Here is a 21,421-nt window from a genome sequence, read left to right as displayed (position 1 = left end):
CTCATCGCTCAGTTCCCAGCTGAGCTGATGGAGAAATGCCCACCTGCAGAAGTCTGAGCACGGGAAGGACTTCAAATGAGTGGGCACCGAACAACCTTCCCTGGGTTGAGTGCTACTAGGATTGTGGGAAATGGTCTGTCTTCTTCAGGGATTGAAAGGAAATTCCCAGAAAAAAAATAAAATGCCAGAAATCCTAGAAAAAAAGAAAGGAAGAACTGTTCTCTGCTGATGAAAATTGACTAAATGGTTCCTATTTCCTCCTGTCTCCAAGATCTCTCTTTGCTATTCTGCAAAGAAAGGAGGAAAGAATCCCTCCATTTCCTCCTCCAAGTTACAAGACCCTTTGTGGTAGGATGAGAAAGGTGTTTTGGTTTTTGTCACTGGTTGCTGTCTGGATGCCAGAAAGACCAAGGCTTCATTAAAGCCTGAAACTTCCAGCTCCAGCCCCCAGCTTCCCAGGGAAGAGAGGGGCTAGAGATTCAGTTCATCACCAATGGCAAATGATTTAGTCATGCCACGTAATTAAGTCTTAAAACCAACCCTCAACGGCAAGGTTCAGGAAGCTTCCAGGTAAACACATTGAGGTGCTAGGAGGGCAGTTCCCTGAGAGGGCTTGGAAGCTCTGCACCCCTGACCCCTCACCCCAACTCTGTGCATCTCCATTTAGCTATTCCTGAGTTGTATCCATTATAATAAACTGGTAATACCGGTTGAGGGTCCTGTACTCATCTGTTTTGAAATGCCTGAGGCAGGATAATTTTTATTTATTTTGGGGTACTGGGAATTGAGCCCCCAAGGGCACTTTACCACTAAGCTATATCCCCAGCCCATTTTTTTTTTTTTTGGACAGGGCCTTACCAAGTTGTTGAGGAATCTTCCTACCTCATCCTCCCAGGTTGCTGGAATTATAGGCATAAGCCACCATGCCCAGCTGAGGCAGGGTAATGTTATAAAGAAAAGGTTTATTTAATTCATAGTTTGGGAAGTTCAAGGGCACGGTGCTCTCACTGGCTCAACTCTGTTGAGTCTCTTTGGTTGCATTAAATCATGGCATGTGACAGTGGGAGAAAGCTGTCCCATGACCAGACAGGAAGCAAAAGAGTAACAAGGGTCCCACAGTCTCTTCTGAGGGCACACCCCCAATTGATCTAAGGGCCTTCCGCTATGCCCCACCTCTGAGGTCCCAGTACCTCAACACTTTCTTTATTCATTCATCCATTGACAGACACCTAGGTGGGTTCCATAGTTTGGCTATTGTGAATTGAGCTGCTATAAACATGGGCATGTATGTATCACTATAATATACTGACTTTAATTCTTTAAGTAAATACCTAGGAGTGGTATGGCTAGCTCCCCTGGTGGTTCCACTTCTGTCTTTGAGGAATTGCCATACTGCAAAATCCAAAACCTTTAAATGCCAGCATGACGTCACAAGTGGAAGATTCCACACCCGAAAAAGGCAGGTGCACTAAAACGTATACAATATTATCTTCAGGCTGTTTATAAATGAATTTCATGTTTACACTTGGGTCCCACCCAAGATATCTCATTATGTATATGCAAATATTCCAAAATCAAAAAATAAAAATCCAGAATCCAAAGCACTTCTGGTCCCAAGCACTTCAGATAAGAGATACTCAACCTGTAGTAAGTAAAGTAATTTGCTGAGTTCTGTGAGTCACTAGTGAATTATCAAACCTGAGGAGATAATGGGAACCCCCAAATTTGTAGTTTGCTGGGCAAAAATGTGGGTAGCTTGGGCATCCCATTTGAGACTGGCATCTGAAATCAGGGCAGTCTTGTGGGATTGGAGGGGCCTTCACTAACTCCAGGTAGTATCAGAATTGACTTGTAAGACACCCAGTTGGTGTTAGAGAATTAATGTACAAAAAATGCATTTATCGGGCTGGGGAGATAGCTCAGTGGGTAGAGTGCTCACTTCACAAGCACAAGGCCCTGGGTTCGATCCCCAGCACTGCAAAATAAAATACATTCAGTGGCAGAAGTGCTATCGGGAGGAAAACTTGGCTTTCAAATGGAGAATAATATCCTTTTAAAATAGTAAATTTTAAAATATGGACCTTTATTTTATTCATATGTGGTGCTGAGAATCGAACCCAGGACATCACACATGCTAGGCAAGCGCTCTACCACTGAGCCACAACCCCAGCCCTGCCTTACGGAATTTAACTTCAATTCAGACAAAGGAAAATGGCATAATGTTATATATCATAAAAATTAATAATAAATATACCATGTGGATATATAGTAACATGTTACTATATGTTGTTATATGTATTCAGGCAAATTAAACAATCACTGCTTATGGCAGTTTTCTGAGGTATTTGCGGACCCCTGAGGAAGCCGTGTGACATGGCACAGAGTGAGTAAGGGAAGGTGATAGCGATGTAGTTAGAGAAATAACAAGCAGGCCTGAGCTGGGGCCTGGTCTCCTCCTTAGCCCAGTTGTGCCGTCGTGGGTGAGGCTGCGGACTGGCCAGAACGTGCCCTGAGACGCATGGGAGACCGTGGTTATTGGGAAGAACTTACACTAGATGAGAGACTACTCTGAAAAGACATCGGTGGCGACAAGCTGACAGCCAGCACCTCCAACCCCCGGGGCTTGACGAGCAGCACCTCCATCCCTCACAGTGCTTTGTCCATGGCAGCCAGCTGGTCGAGTGGCACATACCCTTTCCACAGGGCCCTCAGTTCACACCCGTCCCCACTCGGGTTTCGTAGGTTAGGCTGCACATGCAGTGACAGCATTAGCATCAGCATTAGCTTGCTGAGTTTGCTTCAATGATCAGCGTCCCAAGGTCCAGTTGTCCCTTGTACATGCAAGAAAGTAACTTTCTGCAGATAGTACCAGCTTGCCCTCATTCCCAGCATGTAGAAGGCCCCAGTGTCCTTCAAGATATATGTATCTGGACCTTCTGGTCCAGGCTTGCTTCCATTGTTACTTTAATTCAGATAGGGGCCTTCAGGGACATGGTGTTTTACTGTCCCACGTTAGAGATGATACATGCCCTATAGACCATTGTTAGAACTTTGGCGTTTATTCTGAGTGAAATGAGTTATTAGAAGAGTGAGCTATCTTGACCTTTGAAATAATCATTATGGATACTTCATTAAAAGTCGATTGCAGACAGCAATGTGGGGAGCAATAGGAGGCTACTCTAATAATCAAGGGAAGAGATGGTGAAGTTGTTAAATTTCAGAAGTGGGCAAAAGTAAACATGTAATATTTTTCCATCCTAGTTCATGGCTGCCCTGAATTCTATCCAGTGATTTCTTGGGGCTCATGGACCCTTGGTTAAGATGCTCAGATATTGCAAGCATAAGGCCCTGGATTGATTCCCAACCCCACAAAAAAAAAAAAAAAAGATGCTCAGATCAGATATGCCAGGCAGGTGGCTCACACTTGTAATTCCAGCGTCTCCAGAGGCTGAGGCCGGAGGATCCTGAGTTCAAAGCCAGCCGCAGCAGCTTAGCAAGGCCCTAAGCAACTCAGTGAGACTCTGTCTCTAAATAAAAAATAAAAAGGACTGGGGATGTGGTTCAGTGGTTAAATAGCCCCTGGGTTCAATCCCTGGTACCAAAAAATAAAATAAGCCCTGATATCGATGGTATTTGAAACCATGAGACCAATGAATCTACCAGAGAGGTGGGGTAAGTGGGCTAATAGCTGAGCCCTGAAGCCCCCGCCATTGAAGTCAAGGGGAAGAGTAGGGATGAGGCAGGGAAGAAACAGGGAACAACAGAGTGCGGTGTCCTGGAAACCAAATGAATCAAGGAGTATGAATTGTGTCAAATGCTAGTTTTGGATCAGATGAGGCCTGAGACTTGACCCTGGGGTTTATCAGTGGCACTGGTAACCTTTATTAAAAGTAATTATTTCACTTTAGAAAAACAACTTTGGAGGAGTTTTGCAGGAAAAAAAAATGAGGTCATAAAGAAAGTAGGGTTAAAGTTTTTTTGTTTGTTGTTTTTGTTTGGTTTTCCAAAATAGGAGGAATAGCAATATGTATATGCTGAAGGGAATGATCCATTAGAGGGGAAAAGTTATTGATGGAGAGAAGAGGGGCAGATACTAGAAGGTGGGTCTGTGCCTAAGTAAAGGGGTCGACACCGGGCAGGAGCACAGTGGTCACCCATGGAGACTGCGCAGGTAGCGTGCGTGCGGACAATGCTGCTCAGTGGGGAGATGAATAAGAGCTGGAATTGTGCTTCAGATTGCTTCCATTTCCTACAAAATCTTAGGACACAAAATTGCTTGCTGAAAATAAGGATGAGAAAGAATGTTTTGGAAGTCTGAAGTTTGTGAAATAGCCATTCAAAGAATGGAAAAGGGGCTGGGGAGATAGCTCAGTTGCTAAAGTGCTTGCCTTTCAAGCACAGGGCCCTGGGTTCAATCCCCAGCACCAAAAAAAAAAAAAAAAAAATAGAATGGAAAAGTAAGTAGACTGGAAATACTGTAAAAGTGCTAGGCAGCTTTAAGGGCACAATAAATTTGGGTCAATAATTTAACATAAGATCAGATTTTTAAATGCTGTGATTGTAGCTTAACCAGTTGCCTAGGCTGGACTTTTAGGTTGCTATTAAAGTGCTTCTCTTCTTGGCGTTAGAAGTGTAGCTCAATGGGCCAGATGTGGCACACACCTGTGATCCCAGTGGCTCAATTGGCTGAGGCAGGAGGATCGCAAGTTCAAAGCCAGCCTCAGCAACTTAGCAAGGCCCTAAGTGACTTAGTGAGACCCTATCTCAAAATAAAAAAACTAAAAAGGGCTATGGATGTAGCTCAGTGCTAAAGTGCTGCTGGATTCAATGCCCAGCAAAATATGGTATAGTGTGCCTGGTACCTAGTGAATGGTTAAAAATGGGAACAATGGTAATATTAGTAATGATGTTCATGGGAAGGGTTTTGGAAAAACAAACTGACTCAATTTCTCCTACTATACCCTAATAACAGCTCAAGTGGGGGATTTCTCCCCACTAACAAGCCAGCAATCAGGCCTGGAGTGAATACCAGCTGATTGTCCTCTGCAGTGGAAAGCCACTGCAAACCTAAGTCACTTCCCAGGCCCAGAACACTTGATCGAGTAGGAGATCAGCTCCCCTTGAGGAAAAAGACCTTGCACCGTGCCAAGGTACACCCCGTAAATCTTCATCCAACTCTTTCCCTTTGGGATCCATGGCCACTTACTAGAGTGAAAGCAGAAAGGGAAATACCTAAACCTTTTGGGAATTCTAGACACTGGCTCTGAATTGATGCTAATATGGAGGAACCAATCAAAGTGGAGGCTTTTGGTAGTCAGGTGATAGATGGCAAAGGTTCAGGTCACAGTAGGACCAGTTGGTCGACTATGGGCATTTTCCCAGTGTCTGAATATCTAATTGTAATATAAATACTTGGCAAGTGGAAGATTCTCTACATTGGCTGTTAACACAGTGAGTACCATTGGGGTTGGGTGGGGGGGCTAACTGGAAGCCCCTGGAACTTTCACTCCCATCCACAGAGTGCACCAATGACAAACTACATCCCTAGAAGAATTTCAGGGACTGATGCCACCATCAAAGACTTGCAGGAAGCATAGGTGTGGTTAACACACCCCCATTTGACCTGTATAGAAGACAGACAGATCTGGAAGAACGACTGGATAATCATAAACTTGATTGGATGGTGAGTCCAACTGTAACTCCTGTCCCAGATGTTATGTCTTTACTGGGCATGGCATCATTATTATTTTTATTATTTGGGGGATACCAGGGATTGAACCCAGGGGTGCTTTACCACTGAGTCCTTTTTTATTTTGAGACAGCATCTCACTAAGTTACTTAGACCCTCACTAAGTTGCTGAAGCTGGCCTCAAACTTGCAATCCTCCTGCCTCAGCCTCCCAAGTCACTGGGATTACAGGCTTGTGCCCCCATGCCCAGCAACATCTTACTTTTTTAAAAATATTTTTTAGGTGTTGATGGACTTTATTTTATACATTTATTTATATGTGGTGCTGAAAAATGAACCCAGTGCCTCACACGTGCTAGGCAACCACTGAGCCACAACCCCGGCCCCAACACCTTACTTTTTAAAGGTCATCAAGGAAGTCTCTCTAACTCCATTAGGTTGAGAATCATCAGAGTGACATTCCATCACTTTTGCCATATTCTGTTGTTTGGAAGCAAAGAACAGACCTCACATATACTCTACTGTGTTTTTTGAGATGATGACTAGGCAGGTGCTGTCAAAAGAAGTAGCATGGGAGAGTCTCAGGAAAACAGTCTATTACACTCACAGGTCCTAGGAGACAGAGTCACTGGGTGCTGAGAGGGAGGTCTCATGAAAGTGTGGAGGGAGCCTGCGCCACCAAGCACGAGGGAAGCAGAGAGAGGGATGACCTGTGGGCAAGAGCCTTTACTGGGCGTCAGGGTGGACCACACAAGAAAATGAGCAAGGGATTTCATGGGTACCTTTGACTGTTATTAGGCCGTGGTCAGGGGGAAGTAGGAAGGGGAACGTTGGGATGCTCATAGTGTTGGTGGAGACCTTGAGGCAGCAGAAAAATATGAATACATTCACCCAAGGGGGAAGAGACACACAAAAGTTATGAAAGTTAGGAAGCAGTCATTGGGATTCACCAGAAGGTCTGTCCGGCATAAACAGCACCAGCCTACCAATGAACCTAGCGGTGGAGGAGGGAGGGAGGATGAGGGAGGAGACCCAATTCTCAGGAAGAGTTTCCCGAAAGCAACAGTAGATTGCTTCAATTTTACAGAATTAAAATCTGCAGAGTTTAATTAAGATGGGAGCTAGAAGAAGGATCTTATTCCTCAATATTCATGAGTGTTTAAGTTGAAACTTTAATTTAAAACACAGCTGGAGGCTACAGTCGTAATAGTTCCCAGGGCCGCTAGGGGGCGCCCGAGGATTGCGCACTGTGCTTACGCACGCGCACACCGCCACTCGCGCGTGCGCACGACCCTCAACCTCCAAAGCCGTTGCTCTGTTGTGTGTGTGAGTGGAAACGCTCTGGCGTTGGCGGATTGGACGCCGCGGTCAGAGATGTCCGAGCTGCCGGGAGACAGCAGTCTCCCCGAGATGAACACAGTGACTGGCGTCAGCGACGTCTTACAGGCGGGCGTAGGCGGCAGGAGTCGGGCCCGGGAGGCCCAGGAAGGGCCAGTGGCCGGAGCCGCCCAAGCCGCGGCTCGGGTGCTGGGCGCCGCTCTCAGGCGGGTCCCTGGCCTCGTCCCAGGCCTGATGTCAGTGCTAAGCCTTCAAGGGCAGCTTGGCCTTGTAGGAATTAACCAGCAGCGGCTCTTCCAGTACCTGGACAGGTCCCCCATGGCCGCAGTCAGGTTCCTCCGAGATAGCGAGGAGCCGCAGGCTCTTTGTGGAAGGCTGCAAGGCCAGGGCTCCGGCCAGCTGGACGCCGAGGCCGGAGCTTTCACTCTAGCCCTGACGGCCTCGGACGCTGTCAGCCCGCTGGCCGACCGAGTCGGCAGTGGTTGAGATAAGATGGGTGGTGAGGAAGTCAGGTGACTCGGGATCAAAGGCAGAGACGGCCGGTGCCGGTGCGGTCAGTCATTAGGAAGGAATGCAGACCAGAAGAGAACCCGGCCGTGCCCGTGGGGGAGGAAGCACACGGGAAGAGAAGGAGAAGGGCACTTGAGACGGATGGAGCTTGCTTCCAGAGGCCCTGGCACGCCTCTGACCACGCTTTTTCTATGAATCAGGTTCGATCCTCAGTATCATCATTGCTTCTCTAATGCTGGTACAAAATAATTGGAAGCCAAAGTATGTTTGGGGAGTCTTCGTCCTGTGGCGTTTTCCTGGACTGGATTTCCTCCCTGGAGGAGACTCGAAAACAGCCCCAAAGGAAAAAGCACTTGCTTCACTGCAAAAAGAATAGGAACTCACTTTAAAATAATATGTACATGTAATTTCTCTGTTCTTTTAACTCATCAGTCTGGGGAGAGTTTTCTCAATGTTAATACTTTTTTCCAAAGCCTATCTATTTGCTGTTTTAAGCCTCTTGTTTTCTATTAATTTTTGTCTTTATCATTTCTTTTTTTAACTTTTTTAATTTTTTAACTTCTTGAATTGTATTTTCATTTCATCAATTTTCACCCTAATTTTTATTACAACCATTTAAGCAAGATGATAAAATTTCTTCTAAGTACCATTTTGGTCAAACCCACAAATTTAGGTACATATTATTTTTGTTATTTAGTTGAAAATGCATCCCAATTGTGATGCTAGGGATTGAACCCAGGGCCTCACACATGCTAGGCAAGTTCAGACCTTCTACATGCTGAGCTACATCCCCATTCATTTTTATTTTTTAATTTTGAGACAGGAGGCTGAGGTTGTGGCTCAGTAGTAGAGCACTTGCCTAGCATGTGTGAGGCACTGATTTCAATTTTCAGCACCGCATAAAAAAATATTGTGTCAATCTATAACTAAAGATATTTTTAAACATTATTTGAGACAGGGTCTAAGTTGCCCAGGATGGCCTTAAACTTGTAACCCTCCTGTCTCAGGCTCCCAAGTAGCTCCGGGTGTGCCACCATGCCCACCTAGAAATGTATTCTTTAGTTCCCAAATATATTCGGGTTTTATGTTCCTTTTTTACTAATTTCCAACTTAAATACATGATGGTCATAAAATGTTCAAATGATAAAATTATGCTTTATGACATAATAAATTGTTAATTTTTGTAAATATTTCATTTATATTCTCCAATTGCAATGGTATGCATTTGTCCATCAGGTCAAGCCTATAATTTGTGTCAGTCAGACCTTCCACCCCCTGATATTTTTTTGTCAGTTTCATCTGTCTCTAACTTGGTTGTGTTGGTCAGTTTCTTATAGTTTTCTTAACTTTTGCTCAATGGATTTTGAAGCTGTTATTAGGTACATGTGGCTTAAAATTTTATCATCTTCTTGGCTAATTAAAATATCATTCTGTAGTTACTGTCTTTATACCCGCAATGGAGTTCTAACACTAACTACCTAGAGTCAGTGTCAGACTCCACAGGCTTAAGGACTTAGTCCCCCACAAGACTGCCCTCACTACAGACGCCAGCCACGATTTAGGAGTTCCACAGCCCCCATGCTCCTGAGCAACTGTGTACAAATTTAGGGTCCCCACAACTCTCTCAGATTTGATAATATGCAAAAGTGTCTCACTGTACTACAGAAGTACCATATTTATTTTTACAATTTTAGCATAGCAGCAGGTAGAAGAGGAGACACATAGGGGAAGGTCTGGAGGGCTCCAAACACTGGACTTCCCCGTCCTGTCTTGGTGTAGTCAGGACATACCAACCTCTTGGCTGTCTAGTCCAGAGAAGCTGCCTGAGCCTCCGTGTACACAGTTGTTACTGGGGCTTCGTTTTGAAGGTCTTACTGAGTCATTGTTCACAGGATTGAATTCAGGCTCCAGCTCCCCTCCCCTCAGAAGGTTAGGATGATACCATATGGCTGGAAGCCCAGCTTTCTAATCATGTGGTTGGTCTAGATTTATGTGGATCCGCGTGGTTAGAGCTGAAGATTTCAATGAATGGAAAAGGACATTGTTGAGGGATGTTAGGTAAGCTATCCCTAATGAAAACGAAACCCTGTGTTCATGGGTGTGGATGATTATACAAAGCCTAAAAAGCAACTAGAATTCATGGTGGGGTGCCTCAGGGTAAAGGGCATTTGTGAACAGAGACCTCAGGAGTTGTCACTGACTATACCATCAGCAGTACTGAGTGGTAGAATGTACATACTTATATGTTCTGTATTTTATAAAAACTCTTTAAAAACAAAAAGATACATGTGGTTATAAAGAAGGAAAAATCAAATTATAAGCTTTTGACCACCAGGTGCATTTTTAAATTACTGAAGTGTGGGCTGGTGGCCCGTGGCTCAGTAGTAGAGCATTTGCCTAGCATGTGCAAGGCCCTGGGCTCAGTCGCCAACACTGCATAAATAACTAAATAGAAAACCACTAAAGCTTTGGGGGCAGGCCACACAATCATTCTATAGAAACATGATTATTATGATTGGAACTAATGCTGTCCATGGTCTTCCTGAGCTAATTTCTGTACCTTCACATTTTTAAAAAGGCCTTGTTCAGCTACGTAATCCCAGTGACTTCAGGAGGCTGAGGCAGGAGGATCACAAGTTCAAGACCAACCTCAACAACTTAGCAAGGCCCTCTCTCAAAATATAACATAAAAAAGGGCTGGGGATATGGCTTAGTGGGAAAATGCCCGAGTTTAATCTCCAATACAGCAAAAAGGAGGGAAGGAAGGAAGGAAGGAAGAAAGGAAAGGAGGAAGGGAGGGAGGGGAAGGGAAGGAAGGGAAAAAAATAAGGAAAAAGGCCTCTTTTTGGATACATATAGACCAGGCTCAAAATGAGACAAAAAAAGTGATCTTATGACATTCTATGTTCCAATGCCATATGAGTGACATCTTCCACATCCCATTTCTGGGCTTGAGTGTGAAAATGTGTGTGTGTGTGTGTGTGTGTGTGTCTGTCCCTTTTTTCTGGCAGTTTGTGGGGTGTTGACGCTGGGGCCTGAGAAGTGTGCACATCTGTGTGAGGTTATTTCTTCAGGTTTAGTATGTAGTTCTCCATGCGTCTCTGGGAATGCTGGTGCCTCCCGTATGAGTCTCTTTTTGTTGTTCCACACATTTCCATGTGTCCAGCTTAGCTTTTCTGCCCAAGTCTGTCTCTTTCACTGGATCTGGGAAGGTAATTGGTAAGTCTGGTTTCTGGGTGATCATGTCCTTGAATCTCTGTGTTCCTGGATGTGTGTCTGTGTGCATCATGGCTGCCGCCACCTACCGTTTGTGAAAAACATATGGTTGGAGAGAAGCATTTCTTCTCTGGTGAGTTGAGTACTGCTGTGGTTTAGTAAGAGTCCCCCAAAGGCTTAATGTTAAGTAAGGGCTTGATCTCCATCAGGTACTGCTGTTAGGATCTGGTGGAGTCTTTGAGAGGTGGGGCCTGGTAGGAGGAAGTTCGGTCCTTGGGGGCATGCCTTAAGGGAGATTGTGGGACTCCAGTCTCTTCCTGTTCCTCTCTGCTTCTTAGTCACCACAAGGTGAGGAAGTTGCTTGACCATATACTCCCCACCATGAGTACTGCTCACTACAGGCCCAAAGTGATAGGGTCAATTGATTCTTTGGACTAGACCCTATGAAACTGAACAAAAACAAACCTTTCCTCTTTTTAAGTTTCTTTATCTCAGGTATTTGTTACAGTAACAGAAAACTATTACAGACCTGTCTTACCAAACCCTGACAGTTGGACCCTCCCCCCATCTCAAGTCTGAGGACATGTAGATTGGTTTTCTTAGTCCAAGAAGATTCAATACTTGTCATATCTAAAAATAAATCACTGACTGACTTTCCAACTTAGTTTGGGGCACAACAGATGAGTATTGTGAGGAATGTGAAGACACCGTGACTGAGAGAGTCCCAGTCATAACCATTATCCCAGCAAGAAAAGAAAGTGGGTTTTTTTTGTTTGTTTGTTTGTTTTGTACCAGGGATTGAACTCAGGGGTGCTTGACCACTGAGACATCCCCAGCCCTTTTTGTATTTTATTTTGAGCAGAGTCTGCTGAATTACTTAGGGCTTTGCCAAATTGCTGAGGCTGACTTTGTTTTTTGTTTGTTTTTGTGTTTTGTTTTTTAATACTAAGGATTGAATTCAGGGGCACTCAACCACTGAGCCATACCCCAGCACTATTTTATATTTTATGTAGAGACAGGGTCTCACTGAGTTGCTTAGCACCTCACTTTTGCTGAGGTTGGCTTTGAACATGTGATCCTCCTGCCTCAGCCTCCTGAGCCACTGAGATTGTAGGCAGGTACCACCGGCATGCCCAGGTCAGCAGAAATATAACATCCTCCTTCCCAAAAGTATCCAGGTTTGGACAATAAATTACATAGTCACCCTGTGTAGAGAATGTTATTGGGTTTTTTGTTTGTTTTTGGTACCAGGGATTGAACCCAGTGGCATTTGGCCACTGAGCCACACTGCCAGCCCTATTTTGTATTTTATTTAGAGACAGGGTCTCACTGAGTTGCTTAGCGCCTTGCTTTTTTGCTGAGGCTGGCTTTGAACTTGCGATGCTCCTGCCTCAGCCTCCTGAGCCACTGAAGTTACAGGCGTGCGTCCACCACACCCAGCTGAGAATGTTGTTTTTGAGGAACCTCAATGAGTCATAGCATGGGTCCTGAAGCGGCAGGCCTATGCCTGTCTGCCTCACCCCCGCCGCCGCTGCCACACCTTCCTGACACTGGCCACATGCCCACCAAGCACCACCTGTTCCCTACCACAGGGCGTATGTCATGGTATAATGTGTGTGAGATAAACATCTTTTTAGCTGATTTTCTATCAATTGGAACTTTGGTGCTGGCAAATGACAAACCCATCTCCAGAGACCCTGAGTAAGAAAAATGTAGTCCCTGAACGTGTATTCCAGAACCCGGGTTTGACAACTCCAGAATTCTCAGTTCTTCCTTCTACACCTTGGCTACTGCCCTGTGAGTATTGTCCCAATTTGTCTCTTATTTCAGATGACAGTTGTCCACTCCAAAGAACAGGGCTGGGGTCGTGGCTCAGTGGCAGAGCACTTGCCATGTGAGGCGCTGGGTTCCATCCTCAGCACCACATACAAATAGATAAAGGTATTTAAAAAAAGAATAGGTGGCTTTAGGCTGCTCCTCAGTCATTTCCCAGGACACCTGGTCATAATTCCTGTGACCCCCTTAAGGAATCACAGTTCATCCCAAGAACAAAGGATGGACTCGGGGCAAGTGTGCAGTGACCATGGGACCAGAATTCTGAAGACTTGAACATCGTCCTCGAAGATCAACCCTGAGGTCCCTCTAACCTTAACCCTGAAAAGAGTCTGCCGTGTCTGGATAGAAGATCTGATCTACGCGGCATGAGTCCCCAGACTCAATCCCTGACATTCAATGAAACTGATTCAACAAGGCTTTGTTACTGAGCACCAACTGTATTTCACCATGCTACCAGATTCCCGTAGATAGTTTAAGAGACCCAGAATAGCTAAAGCAAGAAGAGTGAAGAGTGAAGCAGGAGGCAGCTTGTGGAGAAGAAACCCCAGCCCAGACACGCGGGAGCCCCAAAGGGCTGTGGCCTTCAGCTAGGTTTGTCTTTTTAACTCTTATTGAGGAAAACCACAAGCACAAAAGTGGAAAGGACTGATCCTCACAATTCTGCATGTTGTCTGGTATTTGCTTCACACTACCAGGCCTTAAACTCTACTACAGAGCAAGAGTAACAAAAATGGCATGGCATTGGCACCAAAATAGACATGCAGACTATGTGCAGACTATGGTACAGAAGAGAAGACACAGAGACAAACCCACATAAATACGGTTATCTCATATTAGACAAAAGTGCCAAAAATATACATTGGAGAAAAGATAGCCTATTTGATAAATGGTGCTGGGAAAACTGGAAATCCATATGTAACAAAATGAAATTAAACCTCTATCTCTCACCCTGCACAAAAAGATCAACAACTTAGGCACTAGAACAGAGACACTGCATCAAATAAAAGGAAAGCAGGCCCAAATCTTCATGTTGGTTTAAGATCTGACTTCTTTAATGAGACTCCTAAAGCACAAGAAATAAAATTAAGAATCAGTAAATGGGATGGATTCAATCTAAAAACTTCTCAGCAAAGGAAACATTAATGTGAAGAGAGAGCCTACAGAATGGGAGAAAATCTTTGCCACACGCACCTCAGAGCACTAATCTCCAGAATCTATAAAGAACTCAAAAAACTTAACACCAAAACAACAAATAACCCAATCAATAAATGGGCTAAGGAACTGAACAAAAATTCACAGAAGAAGTATAATCAATCAACAAACATAAAAAATTTTCATCATCTCTTGCAATTGTAGAAATGCAAATCAAAACTACTGTAAGATTTCATCTCCACCCAGTCAGAATGGCAATTATCAGAATACAAGCTGCATTAAGTGTTGGTGAGGATGTGGGGGGAAAAGTTCACTCATGAATTACCAGTATGACTGCAGATTGGTGCAACCACTTTGGAAAGCAGTGTGGAGAATCCTCAGAAAACTTGGAATGGAACCACCATTTGACCCAGCTATCCCACTCCTCAGTTTATGACCAAAGGACTTAAAATCAGCATCCTACAGTGATGTAACCACATGAGTGTTTATAGCAGCTCAATTCACAATAACTAAACTGTGGAACCAACCTAGATGCCCTTCAATAGATGAATGGATAAAGAAAATGTGGTACATATACACAATGGAATATTACTCAACTTTAAATGAAATGATGGCATTTGCAGGTAAATGGACGGAACTGGAGATTATCATGCTCAGTGAAATAAGCCAATCCCAAAAAACCAAAGGCCGAATGTTTTCTCTGATAAGTGGATGCTGATCCATTGTAGCGAGTGGGTAGGGAAGAATGAAGGAACTTAGGGTTGTGCAGAGGGGAGTGAGGGGAGGGGAGGGGTGGGGCAGGGGGTGGGCAGGACGGTAGAGTGAGACATATTATTACCCTATGTACATGTATGATTACGCTGCTGGTGGGACTCGGCACCATGTACAGCCAGAGAATGAAAAGTTCTGCTCCATTTGTGTACAATGTGGCAAAATGCATTCTACTGCCCTGTACAGCCAATTAGAACAAATTTTTAAAAAGAATAATTAAAAAAAAAAAGACTGAAGCCAAGACTCAGCCCACTCTCGTCCCCCAAACCCGCCCATCCTGATGGGGTACAATGGTCAGCCCAGGAAGAGCAGCCCAGACTGTGGCCAGGAAAGACAGGAAGTTCCATCCCTCTCTCTTGGCCCCACAGAAGTGAGGCCAGGGTCTGGCAGTGGCCGCCTCCTCCACCCTCCCTCCACCTGGGTGCCCCACGTCCCGCTCCCACCACAGTGGCCTTTCCCTTTGTAGCGGCTTTCATCTGGGTCAGCTTGTGGAAAAGAAACCCCAGCCAGACACGCGGGAGCCCCAAAGGGCTGTGACCTTCAGCTAGGTTTGTCTTTTTAACTCTTAGGAAAACCGCAGGCACAAAAGTGGAAAGGACTGATCCTCACAATTCTGCACGTTGTCTGGCATTTGCTTCAGAACAGCAGCTGGGGAGTGACAGCGCGGGAGCTTTCTATTCTCTACTACCATTGCCGCACAGCCGGTTTCACAGGGACCCGCTCAGCTCCCTCCGCGGCCCCAAGAACTTGTAAAGGAGCTGAGAAATCACCGAGTGAACACACAGCTGAGGAGGAGGCAAGAGAAAAGGAAAACACCCCCAAGGACTCAGCAGAAGCCGGGCAGACCTCAACAAGAGCCTTAAAAAGTCCAAAACAGGGACCCCAATACCAAAGGCTCATTAAGGGAGAGGAATGTTCATGGCCCCTTATCTGCCCCCAAGCAGAAAAGCAAGTCCAGCAAACCACGACGGTCCTGCTTCCTAACCTCCTCAGCACCTCAGGTGGGCCCTTCACATTATTTCAGAAGCAGGAGGTGACAGAACCGTGCCTGCTATCGCCCTGAAGACTTCCCAGGGGGACCTGATGTGGAGGTGGAAGACTGTGATATCGATGATCCTGGCCCTGGGCAGACCTAGGTGTGTGTGTGTGAACAAAACGTCTTAAAAGTAAAATATAATAACAAGAAGAAGAAGAATATAATCTCATAGGATCACAACTAAGTACAGAGGCACAACCCTGTAATCCCAGCCACTCAGGAGGCTGAGGTTGGAGGATCACAAGTGCACAAGTGTCATTACAGAAGTTTAAAACATTTTAAAGTTCATAAATTTTAAAAAGTTATGGTAAGTTAAGGCTGATTATTGAAGAAAGAAAAGGTTTAAATGAATCTAGTGTCACCAGGCACAGTGGAGCACGCCTGTGATCCCAGCAACTTGGGAGGCTGAAGCAGGAGGATCGCAAGTTCAAGGTCAACCTTCAGTAACTTGGGGAGTCAAAATGAAGAATAAAAAGGGCTTAGGAGGTGGCTCAGTGGTAAAGTGCCCCCTGGGTTAAATCCCCAGTGCCAAGAATTAAAAATGAAAAATCTAGTGTGGCCCGAGTGTCCAGCAGGGTCCAGTCGAGTCCCAGGCCTTCACATCTACTCACCCCTCCCTCCCAGCCCTGCAAGTTCCCTTCATGGTAAGTGCCTAGACAGGTGCACCATTCCAAAACTTTCTTGCTGTGTTTTTAGTGTGCTTCTTTCTAGGCTTCGACACGTTTAGATACACAGATACTTACCATTGTGTTACCACTGCCTGTAGTCTCCAGGCAGTAGCCGAGCCTGGGTGGACAGCAGGTGATCTCTTGGGTGTGCATGCACACTTTGTGGTGTCCACATAAAACAAAACTGCCTACTCATTCATTTCTCAGAACTTGTCCCTGTTGTTAAGTGACACATGACTCCGATTCTCTGTCATGCCCTTGGCTGATCTCTTCCAGGCACAATTTAATATGTAAGTGTCAAATTCCAAGAATTGGGGTTATGATAGCCATTATGAAAGAGAACACTGAGCTGAGAGGCGGTGTCCCCGGGGAGGGCACACAGCAGCTGGGCGGTCAAGTCCGCAAGGTCTGCCCCCCAAGCCTGTGCACTGGACCTCCTGGTGGGCGCCCAGCGAGCCTGCAGTGCAGTCAGGGGCCTATGACTGTCCAGTGAATGCACAGACGCCCCTTGCAGCTCCCAAGATCCCTCCCAACACTTGGAATTCCAAGGCGGGGCTAGAAAGCGGTCCTGGAGTGCAGGAGATTCGGAACGTCAAGGCCTGAGACTCTCCACAAGCCCTGTTTCCATCTCAAACCCTAAAAACGCCAGGAGATGGAAGGTGTTCCAAACATGTCTTGAACGAGGCCATGGGAAACGAAGTCACGGGAATCTGGCCTCCGCAGCATAGAGGCTGAGCCCAGTCTGCCGGGAGCGCCGAGCCGCCTTTATTCCAAGCCCTGCTCTTCCCCAACCCCACCGGGGCCAGAACTCGGACGCTAGAAGCAGGCAGCAGGTCCTTCCAGAGACCTCCGCTGTGGGCGCAGGGACCACAGACGCAGGCCAGAGCACAGGGAGGCAGACTCTGCATGTATTTCCCTCCAGCCTTCCCCAACCCCACCCCAGCCAGCCACCATCAGAGGAGGACCCGACTTGACATTTCAGCCCTTCTCATCATCCTGCTGAGGCTCCTGAGATGGGAAAAGAAGAGAGGGAAAACAGTAACACATAACTCCACTAAAATAATGGTGTTTATATAGGGCTTCCTGTGTGTAAGGCACTGTTCTAGGACTTTCCATGGATTACAGTGTCCACTCTAGTCCTATTTCTCAAACTCACAAGCACACTCCTACAGGGCCTTTGCACTTGCTGTTCCCACTGCCTGGGATACTTTCCCCCAGATGCCCACATGGTCCAGTCCCTCACTGCTTTCAAGAGTTCAAATATCACCTTCTCAGGGAGTCTTCTGAGTTATGAAAGAACTCCCAGCAATCCCCATGCCTTTTTTCTACTTTTTCTTCATAACTCTTGTCACCTTCTAAAATGCCTTCTATGGAGATCAGTAGCGGAAAGGGACCAGGGAGAGAGAAAAGGGCATGGAGACAGGAACTACTAGGGAATTATATTGACCAAATTATATTGTTACATTGCATACATGTATGAATATATAACAATGAATCCCACCATTATGTACAACTATAATGCACCAATAAAAAATGGGAAAAACTAAAATAAAATGCCAACTATTCTCCTATGCACAGCTTTACAAATAAAGGTAACAAAAAATAGCCTGTTTTTTGGGGGAAAATGTATAATCAACATACACTGAGCCCTACTTGGGACCAAGTACTATTTACTACCTGATAGGAGTCATCCCATTTTACAGATGAGGAAACTGAGGCTCAGAGAAGGGTCTAGATAACTTGTGACTATGACAGTGAGGACCAGCTGAGTCAGACAGTGCTAGAACCTAGATGGATGGTGCCCTGCCCTGCTCACCTGCCACCCCAAGCCAGCCCTCCAGTCCCTCTGCAGGATCTCACTCACTTCCAGCTCCACCATTGCCTGCTACCTTTTCTTGATCTCTTCATCAATAACACTAACAATTTTCTGCAGCCTGGTCGCATCTACAAAGCCATCACCTTTCTGGGCACAGAGAGGAAAGACTCAGATATGTCCCCTGCCCCTCAGAGCCCCGGCCCACCTCCTCCCTATCCAGGCCCCTTGTTCAGAATCACCTTCTTGGAATGGACCAGTGTCCCTTCCACAAACACTTCAAACTCCCCTGTGGCCTGGGTGGCTCTCTCCTCCTCCTGGGAAGGAACGTTGGGGATGGCGAGAGGCCAAGAGCTCCCTCCAAACCCTGGAGGGTCAGAAGCCCCGACGCCCCCCTCCCCAGCCCAACAACACACTTACAAAGTACAGAAGATTCGGAAACTGCAGCTCCAGACTCTTCTTCAGTAGGATGTACTGAGGGGAGATGAGATCATAGGCTCACAGGGTTATGGGGTCACAGGAGGGGAAAGAAGCTCCACCCCATCTTCGTGCCCCACTCTTTCCCCACCTCCAAGGCCAAACTACTCACCTGAAGACTGTAGCTTCAGAGGCCACTGGAAGCCAAGGGCAGCGGGAGGGGGCAGAGAGAGAGGAGGGGAAACGCCACATCAGCACTGCCAAAGCCCAGGAGCACCCGAGTGGGTCACGTCCCCCTCGCTCAGAACCTCCACGTGCCCCCTCAGTCAGGGGAACAGACCACAGTCTGCCCATGGTCTGCTAGCTGCCTCCTGATCTGCCCCACCTCCTCCCACTGTGTCCCACCTCACTCGCCCTTCCAGCACACAGAGCTCCCAGCTCTTCTGCAACCCTGGGTACCCACTGGTGGTTCTCTCTGCAGAATGCTCCTCCCCCAGGGACCATGTGGCTCCTCCTCTCCCCTCCTTCAGGTCTCTACTCATGTCCCTGTCTAAGTGAGGCCTTCCTGACCACTCCAGCTGAAACCGTAACCCCCAAATCGGGCGCCGTGGCACAGGCCTGTAATTCCAGCAGCTTGGGAGGCTAAGGCAGGAGGATCATGGTTCAAAGCCAGCCTCAGCAAAAGAGAGCATTATGCAACTCAGTGAGACCTTGTCGCTAAATAAATTGTAAAATAGGACTGGGAATGTGGCTCAGCGGTTAAGCACCCCTGAGTTCAATTTCTCATACAAAAACAAAACAAAACAAAACAAAAAAACCCTGCAATCTGCAATCTTATCAGTGATAAGATGCCTTTTGTCCATAGGACTGGTCACCTTGTCATCTATGAGATCATTTGCCGTGCGTCCTATTTATGGTGTATTGCCTGCCTCTCCACCCCAGCATGCCAACACCCCCAGGCCAGGGACCCTGGTCTTGTTCACTGCTGTATCCCTGATGGTACACACAATGCCTGGGGCATGGCAGGTACCTAAGGAATTGGTTGTTGAATGAACGAACTGCTGAACCCATGGAGTCAGAGAAAGAGGTAGAAAGGAGGAGATGGGGAGAGAAGAGAACAGGAGAGGAAGGAACCAGTGGAGCTGGGGAAGAGGAGAGACACTCGTGCCATAGAAAAGAAAGAGCCAGAGCGAGCTGGGAGAGAGACAGAGCTGGAGAGAGACACCTAGGCAGAGACAGAAGACGGGAAGCAACAGGGAAAGACAAGGATGCAAAGCGACCTCCGGAGCAGAGCGCAGGGATCTGAGGGGAAGGGTCTGTCTCAGCTACATTCAGCCCTGGGTTCCAGGGGCGTCAAGGAAAGTCATTACTATTATTTTTGTTCTCATTATTGTTGATTTGAAGAGAGGCCCGGGCCTCCGCGCTGCATCCAGCCTCCTCCAGACTTCCCACTCGCTGTTCCGGCTACCTTGACTACCCGTCCCCTAAGGACCCTACACTTGGCAATCTCCTCCTGCTGAGAAGTGTCAGCTCAAGGGCCACCTCCTGAAAAGGGCTGTTCCCGACCGCTCGGTCCTAGAGTTCGCTGACCCCTTGTGCTCCCCAGGGAGCGCACCTCCATCCACAGGAATGCACCTGGCCTTGGGTCTGCGTGGCCAGACCTCGCGCTGAGGAGGCAGAGCGAGCCCGGGGGCTCAGCGCGGTCTGCCCAGCGCGGGCCTGGCTCGAGGCCGGCGGAGCTCTTGGAAATTAACGAAGATGGGGAGTCAAAAGGAAGCTCCCAGGCCGAAGTCACGCAAACGGATCAAGGAATGAGTGAGTGAACGAATGACGCTCAGGCTGAGCGGGAATCCGAACCCGCCCGGGACAGGAGGATGGGCGGAGCCGCGTGTCCGGCTTCCAGGTTCCACCGACTCCTCCAGGGCCTGCCGGGGCTCTGCCACCACGTCCCCAGAGCGCCAGAGCCTCCGCGCCCAGCCCGACCTTGGGGAGCAGGGCGGGCGTGGGGGGCCGCCCTCACCAGTAGGTCACGCGAATCAGGATCTTGTTCCCCGTCTGGAGGTTCTCGCTGGTGGAGGCCAATGTGTTGGTGGAAATGGAGATGGACAGCGGGCCGGTCCGCAGGACGGGTCCAGAAGCGGGGGGATCCGTCGGCCCGGTGGCCGGTAGACCCACCTTCGTGGCGGACCCCAAGGTGGGTCCCAGCACGTTAGGGGCCAGAGCAGTGGGCGCGGGAAAGGGCTCCTGGGCGGGCCCCGCAAGCGTAGCGAGCGACGGGAGGTGCTTTGGTCCGGGCGCGGGCGCAGGAGCCTCGGCAGAAGACGGGGCTGCCTCCCGAGCAAGTTCTGCGGGCGGATCCAAAGGCAGGGCTGGGGGCGCAGGGGATTCCTCAGCAGGAACCGCGGCGGGCATCGGGGCCTGGACCCTGGAGGGCGCCGGGACCGGGCCTGGGGCTGGGAACCGGACGGGAGTCCGGGTGGAGACCCAGGTTGGGGCTGGGGCTGGAGCTGGAGCCGGGGCTGGGAACTGGACCGGTCTCGGGGTCGGGACCCAGGCTGGTGCTGGAGCTGGTGCTGGATCTGGATCTGGAGCTGGAGCTGGAGCTGGAGCTGGAGCTGGAGCTGGAGCCGGGAACCGCACCGGACTCGGGGTGGGGACCCAGGCTGGGGCTGGGGCTGGGGCTGGGGCCGGGAACCGGACAGGAGGCGGGTTCAGAGTCCGGACCGGAGCCTGGGTCCGAACTAGGTTCGGGGCCCGGGCCTGCGTGGAGGTTCGGACGGGGATCACGGGTCGGGTCGGGGCCGGGGTTCGGACCAGAGTCGGGGTCCGGGTCTGGACAGGGGTCGACATCCGTGCTGGGATCGAAGTCCGGACGAGAGTCGGGGTTCGGGTCGGGAGCGGGGTGAGGGTGGAAGCCCGGACCCGGGCTGAAGGCCGGGCTGGGGACGGGGCTGGGGTCCCCGCCTGGTTGTTCAT

At 48.0% G+C, this 21,421-nt stretch overlaps 2 protein-coding genes across 2 annotated transcripts; one reads left to right on the top strand and one right to left on the bottom strand.

The window, feature by feature from the left end:
- The first annotated feature begins 1,422 nt into the window (after positions 1-1,422).
- On the top strand, positions 1,423-8,324 carry Eid2b (EP300 interacting inhibitor of differentiation 2B). The gene is given in 4 exon segments (XM_047527193.1): positions 1,423-1,463; positions 7,020-7,379; positions 7,381-7,418; positions 7,421-8,324. Coding segments are annotated over 4 exon segments (531 nt in total). The 3' UTR covers positions 7,513-8,324.
- A 9,251-nt stretch (positions 8,325-17,575) lies between these two features.
- Positions 17,576-21,421, bottom strand: Selenov (selenoprotein V). Its single transcript, XM_047527191.1, has 5 exons — positions 20,466-21,421; positions 18,618-18,642; positions 18,449-18,502; positions 18,271-18,345; positions 17,576-18,178 (listed from the first exon to the last, which is right to left on the bottom strand). Exons 1-5 carry the CDS (start codon positions 21,419-21,421, stop codon positions 18,101-18,103), a joined length of 1,188 nt encoding a protein of 395 aa, XP_047383147.1. The 3' UTR covers positions 17,576-18,100.

The sequence above is a fragment of the Sciurus carolinensis genome, chromosome 16 (genome assembly GCF_902686445.1).
Source record: "Sciurus carolinensis chromosome 16, mSciCar1.2, whole genome shotgun sequence".
In the NCBI taxonomy this organism is placed as follows: domain Eukaryota; kingdom Metazoa; phylum Chordata; class Mammalia; order Rodentia; family Sciuridae; genus Sciurus; species Sciurus carolinensis.
This window is presented reverse-complemented; position numbering and strand designations above follow the sequence as displayed.